This window comes from Electrophorus electricus, chromosome 24, assembly GCF_041902795.1.
Source record: "Electrophorus electricus isolate QZ-2024a chromosome 24, ASM4190279v1, whole genome shotgun sequence".
Lineage (NCBI taxonomy): Eukaryota > Metazoa > Chordata > Actinopteri > Gymnotiformes > Gymnotidae > Electrophorus > Electrophorus electricus.
In genome coordinates this window covers 161,239-172,500 of record NC_137520.1, presented here as the reverse complement: position 1 = coordinate 172,500, position 11,262 = coordinate 161,239, and the positions used below count along the sequence as shown (strand labels likewise).

The 11,262-nt window shown below is 44.6% G+C and overlaps 1 protein-coding gene across 1 annotated transcript in view; it reads left to right on the top strand.

Moving 5' to 3' along the window:
* The window catches only part of LOC113587085 (PDZ domain-containing protein 4), a 25,076-nt gene extending 22,817 nt beyond the window's left edge, over positions 1-2,259 (top strand). The window contains exon 7 of the mRNA XM_035522667.2: positions 1-2,259. This exon is cut by the window's left edge and continues 301 nt beyond it. Within this exon, the coding sequence (XP_035378560.2) occupies positions 1-1,298 (1,298 nt within the window). The 3' untranslated portion in view covers positions 1,299-2,259.
* Positions 2,260-11,262: the final 9,003 nt, after the last annotated feature.

Here is an 11,262-nt window from a genome sequence, read left to right as displayed (position 1 = left end):
TCACCTTCAGCACGGATTCGCTGCCAGGGCCCAAGGGGGTGGGGTTAGGAGATACGCCCGCCACAGTGCTCACACAGGAGGAGCTGGACCGCTACCAGGCACTCGTGGAGATCCAGCGCCTCTACGAGAGGAACGGAAATGCCCTGCTCCTATTGGGCGGTGCGGCAGAGGAAGTGGGGCGGGGCAGAGTCACGTCCTTTGCAGAAGAGGTGCAGCTGATGGAGGAGGAGCTGTGCCACCTTGAGTTCAAGTGGCGCAGCATCCTCCGTGCCCAGAAGATGCAGCAGCTTCGTGAGCGCTGCCTGAAGGTCCGCCCTCCGGAGAAGGACGACCGGCAGGAGGGCGGAGCCACAGCCGCACCCCTCCACCGCGAGCTGTCCGACATCAATGAGACTCCGGAGAGGGAGCGCTCGGATAAGGAGAGCACCAGTGCCTACAACACGGGGGGCGAAAGTTGCCGGAGCACGCCGCTCGTTATGGAACGCCACCCCTCCCCCTCCCGACGTTGGAGCAGGGTCAACGCGCCTCGCGCCCCAGCCCCAGGGTGGAACAGCAAGGAGGCGGACGATGGGAAGAGCCCGGGCTTGGCTGGCAAGATCCACGCGGGCGGGCGGAGGGGTTCGGACAGTGCGCGGAGGAGCCCGCGGCAAAACGGGGCGCCCCCTGCCGGAGGAGCTGAAGGTTGCGGGATCGCTGACCCTGGCCGGTCCCCAGCCCACCGTCGCTGCCCTGAGCTGCTGCCGTGCCACTACAGCTGCCCGCCTCTCCGAGACGAGACCCCAGCAGACGGGACAGATGGCCTGGGGGCCTCTGCAGCGTCCCCCGGAGCCCTGACTCCGCCCCTGTTCCCCTTCCCCCACGCGGAGTGGAAGGTGAAGGTCCGTGGAGATGGCTCGCGCTACGTAACCAAGCGTCCCGTGCGGGACCGCCTCCTGAAGGCCCGCGCCATGAAGATCAGCGAAGAGCGCGGCGGGACCACCACGGACGACGACGCGGCCAGTGAGATGAAGATGGGCCGCTACTGGAGCAGAGAGGAGCGCAAACAGCAGCTGCTGCGTGCCCGTGAGCACCGGCGCCGCCGCGAGGTCATGCTGCGGGGCCGCCTGGATGTCCTGCGTGAGCGCGAGCGGGACCAGGACGCTTCCATCCTGGAGCTCAGCCAGAGGAAGAGCATGAAGAAACGAAACCAACGCATCCTGGACAACTGGATCACCATCCAGGAGCTTCTGGCTCATGGGACACGCTCGGCTGACGGGAGGAAAGTGTACAACCCTCTGCTGTCTGTGACCACCGTCTGACGGGCCCGAGGTGGTCCGTGTGACCGCTTAGAGCTGCACAGCATGACGTTTTGCTGCCAAGGTAGATGATGGCTGAGGAGGCAGGGAGTCAGATTTGAATAAAATAGCAAAAAAAAGGAAAACACCACAGAAGCTGAAAGTTGAAATGTCCATTATTCATAATCTTACACATCAGCTTTGATGTCCGTCGACACAATCACTTGTCGTGATGCTAATTTCAACTTTTAACACTTAAAGTGGAGGCTTTAACCACAGGGACTCTTAAGTATATATCTGTACACAGAGCCTTTAAAAAAAATAAAATAAAATAAAGCACAATATTTCTGGTGCCACCTAATGGCCGTTCTTTAGATGAATCAGGAAGTGGTAAACGATCTTGGACACAATGGAACCTGGGATTTGCTTAGGAATAGCACAAAAGTGTCCATAAGCTTGACGTGTGTGAAATGAGCTTCAATCCAAGTCGGGAAAGAGACACGAGGTTTCTGCTGCGTTCCCAAAATAACCTTTAGAAATGTTCATATCCGAAATGGGAGGGGCCACATAATGCAGTGTGAAGCCAATCCTGCCAGGCATACTAGAGAATGAGGCAATGTGGTAATGACTATCTCCAAAAAGGAGGACAAGACCACAAACAATATTTACAAACAAACAAACAACAAAAACATGAATACTTCCTGAAACTTGTGTAATTTAAGTAATTAACCATCTTAAAAAGTCAAGCTATAAACTCTGAAATTTCTGAATGATTTTCTTCAAATGCACAAACGTCATGTGGGGTTTTTTTTCCATGTAAAAAGTTTGCATGTTTTGGTCTGAACCAAATATCTACTGTGAACCTGTAGACATGTCTTCTGTTGTAGATCGCTGTTACTAGACTAGAAAACTAATATTCGGTGTGAATTTGTGTATTAACAGGTATTGTAGGTGTTTTTGAATAAATGTTTTCTCATAAATACATGCTTTCTTTAAAACACTGGCTGTGTTGTTCTACAATGTTCTCCATCACACCTGAATAAATATTACCCGAGTGAAGAACACAAAACGAAGCTGTTTGGGTCGAGAGGATCAGTGCGACGTATAAGAAGATCTCCACAGAGTAGGAACAGGTAAGGCATAATCAAACAATCTAAACGATCTGCACATCATCATTAATAATAATAATAATAATAATAATAATAATAATAATAATAATAATAATAACAATAACAAACACATCGAACCATGGGAGGTGTCTTTGAAGTTGAGGAAAGTTAAGAGCAGAGACAGAGAGATTGAGGTCGTGTTCCATAATTTTGGTGGCATGACACTAAAGGATCTGCCTTCTACAGACACCAACCTGAACCTGAGGATGGAAAGGAGACCTGCATCAGAAGACTAAGTGTATGCGTGGAGCAGTATGGGTGTAGGAGTTCAGCATCAGAATCCTGAGTGTATGGGTGGGGCAGTACGGGTGTAGGAGTTCAGCATCAGAAGACTGAGTGTACGGGTGGAGCAGTACGGGTGTAGGAGTTCAGTATCAGAAGACTGAAGTGTATGGGTGGGGCAGTACGGGTGTAGGAGTTCAGCATCAGAAGACTGAAGGGTATGGGTGGAGCAGTACAGGTGTAGGAGTTCAGTATCAGAAGACTGAGTGTATGGGTGTAGGAGTTCAGCATCAGAATCCTGAGCTTTGAATGTAAGGAGGAGGATTTTAAACTGAATGTGTTCAGGCCAGTGTAACTGATATCACAGCACCCATGGGCTAAGATCGTTAACATCATACACACACCCTCTATTCCATGTGACAGTGAAATACAGGGGGTGTAAAAAAAATCACAGAACCTGGTCATTGATAGTGCTAATAATTTTTAATAATAATAAGAAAGTGAATAAATTTTCAAGGATAGGCCTGCATCTCACCAAGTCCAGGTCTCTACACCTCTGCACTGTTTCACTCACACATCAGCATGTGGGATGAGCAGGACTAAGACCTTTAAGGGATTTAACCTTTAAGGGATTATCTGTTCAGAACATCCTAAATGATTCTAGGAAAGTTCTTAAGGGCTACATTAATGTAATTTAAATGAGTTCATTAAAGTTCATTAGGGTTGATGAAATGAGATCATTTCAAATGACCTCTATAAGCCTTCATATCATAAAATCTGTTAGCTTTGCAGATGTACTATATCTGTAGCCTTTAACAACAGGCTACGCATCACACCACGTCTCTTCTGCCCTCAGGCGGTTGGCGGAGGAGAACGATAACCTGCAGGAGTACCTGGAGAAAGAGAGAAAGGAGAAGCATGTGAGCCAAACCAACGAGGAGCTGTGCTGGAGGCTGCGGTTGACTGCAGGCGTTTCTATCATAGTACATAACACAAACCCATCTGACAATTATCGGCATGTTCTGTATATCTAATGGTGGCTATCACTCTTGCTTGTGCTAGAAATGACCATTTTCCTGGGTTGAATAGGATAACCAGGATACAGAACACCTGTACTTAAGGACTGTCCTAAATTCAGCTTTGCCAGAGGAAACAATGACCAGCAGTCTGCTCTCTAGACATTACAACATTATGCACAGCTAGTAAGACATTAAAACAGACATCACCACATTAAAACATATGCATTACCACATTAAACCCAAACCATATCATTCTCTTTCAAATTAGCCAACATGACCTTTGTAGTAGGCCATGTTTCAGCAGACACTATCCAGCTCACATGTGGTAAAAGTTTGATTTATTACCCTATCTGTGGTTTTTACATCTCACTGTCTCCATACAAAGTGTTTATTATTGTCATTCATTCTGTTATACTCTTAGTTGGAGGACTTCCAGAACATGTGTGTATACACTTCCGATCAAAACTAGAGAACAACACACAATTACCTAAATGTCAAGGCCACTGTGTAGTCCTCCTAACAGGAGTAAAAGAGCAGTATTTTAAGCTTATTTCATGAGTTGTATACATTCTAAAGCACAGTATAAAAAACCTAAATGAGATAATTGAAAAAGGACACGGATCAAATTTGGAGAACACTTTCAGATACCTGCAAGTTATTGGTGTTAATCTGGCACCTGGTGCTAATTTCCTTAATTATCTGACAAACCCTATTTAACTGGCAGCCTAACTTTCCAGTTTTCGCTGACTTTGCAAGGTGGTGAGCCGTTCCAAAGTGACTGAAACCCTCCGGTAGCAGGTTGTCCAGATGAAGGCCAAAGGGGTGACTATCAGCCATAGCAAGAGAAGTTGGTCATTGCAAGTCTGTGATTTCTAAAATATTGCACCTTTACAACATCACAAACTCATTCAAGTCCCCCAAGAAGGCTCGTCACCCACGAAAGACAAATGTAAGAGAGGACAAGATAATGCAGAGAATCTCCATGGGTAATCGGTTCAACACTGCAGCTGGAATTGCTCTCTAGTTCAGCACTGAACAGGGTAAGGATCTGTTTCGTCATACAGTGTCTTGATGATTAAAGCATTTGGACTGAAAGCCCACGCTGCATTGACCAAGCCGCTTGACCAAAAGGCTAGATTAACCTTTGCTGAGGAGCATGTGTGGACAGAGGACAGAGCCACAAAACCAGGAAGCAAAAACTTACTGGCGTTGCTGTGGGAACTGGGACACCCAGGATGGGTGAACGTGACAGAACACCCCCCACTGCAAAAGACAAATCTTACGAAAAAATCGGTTAGAGCTTCGGCGTGAAAAATTCTTGACTGACACACGTACTCCCAAACTTTCCTCTATGCTGCCAGCAACCCTACTTCCTTGCCCAAGTTGTTCCAAGACAGGCTGCTCTGATTTGTTTGGACTGCACCTATACCTTGCTAAAGTCCCTGAGGTTGATGTCCCAAGAAGCACACAGGTGTATAGCCATCTGAGCATCTCCTCAGACTACTTTAAACCTAGGTTTGCAGCTGGCTCTATTAAAACTAATTACTGTCACCCAAACAGAACTAATCCCAATTCTACCAATGACAAAAGATTATTTTAAATTGACAGAATAGTGAAGAGAAAATTAAAATAAAATATAAGATGCTATTCTTCTCATGAGAGATTGTAGACTTGAAGTTACTTCTTGTCAATTTGAACTGACTGCTGAAATCAGTTTCTAACTACTGATCTCAGGGCAGCACAAGAAGAAAAGGCTCAGCAGATCTGTTCATGCATATTCATGGATCTTTGTCTCAGTCTAAGGCTTTGAGTCAGGCATTTACCTGAGAACCAATTCAATATAGTAAACAAAAAGGAAAAAGAGGGAAATAAAACATCTTGAACACAAAAGCATATTGGTATTTGGGGATTAGAGTTAGGGTTAGGTGGATAGGTGATAATTGTCTTTAAGACATAATAGGTGGGAACTTTATCACACTAATTTCACTTGAGCACTTCGTTTTCTTTTCATTTAGAAATATGCAGACTATCTTATAAACAGTATAAAGAACACAACTACATATAGAAAAAAGAGAAGCACAACTTGGAGATAGGATTTTTACAAAATTTACATAACTGTGCTAGTATTAATAGTTCATGACAGAATATCCCCATAAACTACATACACATGACAGCCCCTCCACAGATCCTACAGACATTACGGCATTAAATATTCTTAAAATTTATCAACATAACATTTCGTAGGAATCAAATTAAATTGACCCAGCTGCAACAGGCTCAGCAACCACATTTAATTTCACTTTAATTTCATACTCGAGGCTTTAGAAATCTAAGTTTTTGGGGGGTATATACCATTTCCTGTTATTTGTGCAGAATACACACACTTTCACTTTGGAATCCACAAAGTTTTATAAATGAGGTCCCTGAATAATATCAATCTATTTCTACACTATATGGCTTTCTAATTTCATATGTCTGTGTGTCTTTCTGTTTGTCTCTCTCTCTCTCTCTCTCTCTGTGTGTGTGTGTGTGTGTGTGTGGTTCTGTGTCACTAGTGGGGCCTGTGGCCCGATTGGAGTGTTTGCGGTGTGAGAAGGAGGAGTTGGAGAACAGTTTGTTGGAGCAGCTGAAGGAGTTGAGGTTGCAGAAGCAGAAGGAGCTGCAGGTTCTTCAGGAGATGCTGAAACACAAGCAGCAGGAGGAGACAGAGCTCCTGCAGAAACAGCAGGAGGAGGAGGAGCATAACAGGTCCATCAAGAGTAAGTACTATAGAAATGCAATAATACTAACATAACTAATAATGAATGTTAGCCTTTAGGCTTCAATAAAAGTGATACTAATATATGTATAGTACTATATATATTATATTTTATATATCCAGTAGTAATTATGTAGTATATACAATCTGTGTTGTGTGTGTGTATATATATATATATATCCAGCAGTAATGATACTTGCTCTGGCAGATATGAAAATAGCCTGTGAACAGGAGAAGAAATCTCTGGAGGAAGAACTTGAGAAGCTCAGACTGTCACTGCAGGTAGAGATCCCTTATAGTGTCAGTACACATCCACCAGTACCTCCACCTTTCACTTATAACGTCAGTACACATTCAGGACTAAGACCTTTAAGGGAGACTCCTTTAAACCTTTAAGGGACTAACCCAGTACTTGTTTTCTTCATATTGCTGGGTTTGTCACCTTTCATCACAAGAATCTGTAGCACTCAATTTGGTAAAACTATGCACTCTCTATGTATACTATATACTCTGTACCTGTCAAGTTGAAATCAGCTCATAATCAAACTCATAAACGTATATATCAACTTATGCTAGTGTATCTACAGATGTGAAGAAATTAAACAGTATCTGTATGTCTGTACGTGTGCCCGTGTGTGTGCGTGTGCATGTGTGTGCACGTTGTCATCAGGCCCAGAAGAACGTGCTGTTGGAGAAGCGTGTTCAGGTCCTCTAGTAACAGAATAGCACCAGACTGAGAGGATAGGCCTGCATCTCGCCAAGTCCAGGTCTCTACACCTATGCACTGTTTCACTCACACATCAGCATGTGGGATGAGCAGGACTAAGACCTGCAAGGGATTTAACCTTTAAGAGATAATCTGTTCAGAACATCTTAAAACATTTTAGGAAAGTTCTTAAGGGCTATGGTAGTGTTATTCAAATGAGTTCATGAAAGTTTGTAAGGGTTACATTAGGGTTGATCGAATGAGATCATTCCATATGACCTCTATAAGGCTTCATATAATAAGCGCTGTTAGCCTCACAAATGTACTATATCTGTAGCCTTTAACAGCAGGCTACGCTTCACACCACGTCTCTTCTGCCCTCAGGCGGTTGGCGGAGGAGATGCCTAACCTGCAGGAGTACCTGGAGAAAGAGGACATTGAAAAGAAGCTTCTGAGCCAAGCCAATGAGGAGCTGCTCTGTAAGTAAAATATAAATATCTGTAAATATCTGTATAATATGTAAATAAAGGGAAGATGTGGTTGTACAGTGTAGTCGTTTGATTATAAATAATCTCATAATAATCTTATGCACAAATTCTTATACATTTACATAGTAACATTCACTCATCTACTCAAATTCCATATGATACATAGAAAACGTCCACTTCATCTATTTTATAGTTTTTTCCTGATCAATAATACAAAAAAGAAAAAGAAAAAAAAAGATGAACAGCACCCTCTAGCGATGAACCTTAATTATTTCAAGATAACTGTAAAACATGGCTAGGTTAAGCCGGCATTAAAACAAAAAATGCTCAGATAAACTTGTGTCTCATGGCACGCAGCTGAGTTTAAAATTAAACACAATGAAATCAAATTAAATTGACCCAGCTGCAACAGGCTCAGCAACCACATTTAATTTCACTGATTGGTCAGTTAGCCAGGCTATACAAAACAGGCTATTGTTAGAAATTCTGCACATGTGCTTCACTTAGCTTCACCTATCACACTGCTTATAATTATAAGATAACGTATCCACGTTCGTAATAACGTGGTGAAATCTGCCAAAAAGGGTCAAACTGCGTGAAGTGTGCCCAGGCCCAGAGCTACTTTGCTGGGCATGACTGTGTGACTGCTTGGGCCAGGAAGTCTGTTTCTAGTTTTATTTAAAGGGGCAAACTGCGTGAAGTGTGCCAAAGCCCAGCGCTACTTTTCTGGACATGAATGTGTGACCTCTTGGGCTTGGAGGTCTGTTTCTAATTTTGATTAAAGAGTCAAACTGTGTGAAGTGTGCCCAGGCCCAGCACTACTTTGCTGGGCACAACTGTGTGACCTCTTGGGCCTGGAGGTCTGTTTCTAGTGTGATGGAAATTATTATTCGATCATGTATTATCATGTGATTCATATATAATCATGTTAATCCTTTCTCTATGTAATCCTATATGAATAGTTTAGTCTGCACATTCTGTCTTTGTATATTGTGTGAACAAAACGACTGCTGAATCAGCTGCGTCGTGATCTTGCATGTGTCGTGCGACTAATGCTGATAAAGAGGAACTAGCAAACTGTGTCTGTCCTGGTGGAACAGAGCATCCTGATATGTGCAGAAGTGTATAGCGGGATAAGGAGCAGGAAATGGGTAAACAGGATGATAGGACATCCCTTCCAGGATGTGAAGTTTAGATATAAGGAGCAGAGCCAGTCTACCACTTTAGAGCTTTCGCTTTAGAGCATTAGCTCTCACACAGCTGTGTTTTGTATGTCTTTTTTTGTTTTTGTGAGTGCTTTGTCCAAACTGAGGAAAGAAACAAGGGTGCATAAGGAAATATATATATATACAAAGAGTATATAACAATGTATGTGTAATAGGTATATATACACAATCTACAGTGTATATACACGATGTACAATTCCAATTGACAAATTTACAGTCACATGGTGGTGGTGGTCCCCACAGTTTCAGTTGCCCTGATTCACGGCCCGAATGGCCTGTGGGAAGAAGCCCCTCGTCAGTCTCTCTGTATTGGTCCTCAGGGAGCGAAAGCGCTTCCCTGACTTCAACAGAGAGAAGACCCTATTGTTGGGATGGGTGGAGTCCTTCACAATCCTCCTGGCCTTGGTCTGGCACCGCTTGTAATAGATGGTCTGCAGGTCAGGAGGTTCCGTATGAGTGATGCGATCTGCTGAACGCAGCACCCTCTGGAGTGCTTGTCTGTCCTGCTTGGTGCTGTTCCCAAACCAGACTGTGATGTTCCCCGTGAGGATGTTCCCGATAGTGCAGGTGCAGATGTTCTGCAGTACCTTGGAGGGCAGTCTGAAGTCTCTTAGGCGTCTGAGATGGAAAAGACGCTGACGAGCCTTCTTTGCCAGGGAGTTGGTGTGGCGGGACCAGGACAGGTCCTGCGAGATGTGAACTCCAAGGTACCTGAAACTGTCTACTCTAGTTCCATTGATCCTCACAGGTTGGTAGTGCCGCTCCTGCTTCTTGCTGCAGTCCACAATCAGCTGCTTTGTCTTGCTGACATTTAGGAGGAGATTATTTCCCTGGCACCAGTTTTCCCGGTGTTTAATCTCCTCCAGGTAGGCCCTCTCATCGTTTTCCGAAATTAGGCCCATGACGACGGTATCATCAGCAAACTTGACAATGATGGTGGAGCTGGAAGTGGCTGCGCAGTCGTAGGTTTACAGTGAGTAGAGCAGGGGGCTTAGGACACAACCCTGAGGAGCTGCAATGCTGAGGGTGAGGATGGATGAGACACAGTTGCCCACCCGTACTGATTGTGGTCTGTCTGTTAGGAAGTTGGACAACCAGTCGCACAGGGATGTATGCAGTCCTAGATCCTCCAACTTAGTAGTGAGTTTGGAGGGGATGATAGTGTTAAATGCTGAACTGTAATCGACAAACAACGTTTTAACATAATTACCCCTCCTTTTGTCCAGGTGGGTCAGTGTGATGTGGAGCAGATGCACAATTGCGTCATCACTGGAGCGGTTGTGGCGGTATGCAAACTGCAGTGGGTCCATGGAGGCCGGCAATGAAGAGGTGATGAAGTCTCTGACTAGCTTTTCAAAGCACTTCATCACGACTGATGTGAGGGCAACAGGGCGGTACTCATCGAGGGTGGAGGTTTCTTTGGGACGGGGCCGATGGTGGATAGCTTAAAGCTGGATGGGACGATACCGAGCGTCAGGGAGAAATTGAAGATGTCGGTGAATACCAGGGCTAGCTGGTCTGCGCAGTCTTTGAGGACTCTCCCGCAGATACGGTCTGATCCCGCCGCCTTCCTGCTATTCACTCTTTTAAACTCTCTCGTCGCGTCACTCTCCGTGATGATGAGAGGGCACTGTTCTATGGTGGGCTCTGCGCATGCGCCGTTGCCTGCACCGACAGCACCATTAGTGTTGATAGCGCTAGCGCTGTTAGCATTAGCGCTGCTAGCATATTCAGTGTCTTGACAGTCCCAAAATCTAGTGGAAGATGGAAAATAAATGCAAAGATAAATGCAACGATGGGAAAAGATCCTACTCCCACACACTCCAGGAGTTTAGCCTGGGAATGCTTCTTGCTTGAAATAGTGAATCCAGAGATTCTGACCTGCACCCATGCTGATGGAAAACACCTTACTTAAGCACCAAAGGTTCAAGAACTTAGAAATCTAATATGCGAGCAGTCATTGGCTGCAGTCAAGATGCGATGGCAGAACAAAAGGAAACCGTGCTAGACCAAGGTAAGAGTTAAGTCAAAACAGAAGTCGGCAAAACGGCTGAATCACTGTAAGCACGGAGCAGACTTCCTGTAGAAGCACGCATGGCCACACATAAACATTCAGCATAACCTGCCAAAGATGCCGTGATGTTTCAAAAGCTACGTGTTTGCATTTTGGTCACATCTATTCTTTTTGGAGTACTTATTCGCTGGACATTGTTTTATTTTTTGGGTTTTTTTGGAGAAACAAAGCTTTGTGTGGATGTTTAGCTGATGTTGGGTTTTGCTTCACTGAAGCAAGAACCCCTACATCTGTGGAAACATTTTCTTTAAAAACAGTAAAAGTACTGACAACTGCACTCAGCAAATGTTTTAAGGTGATACAGCACATTATAAGACAAGGTCCTT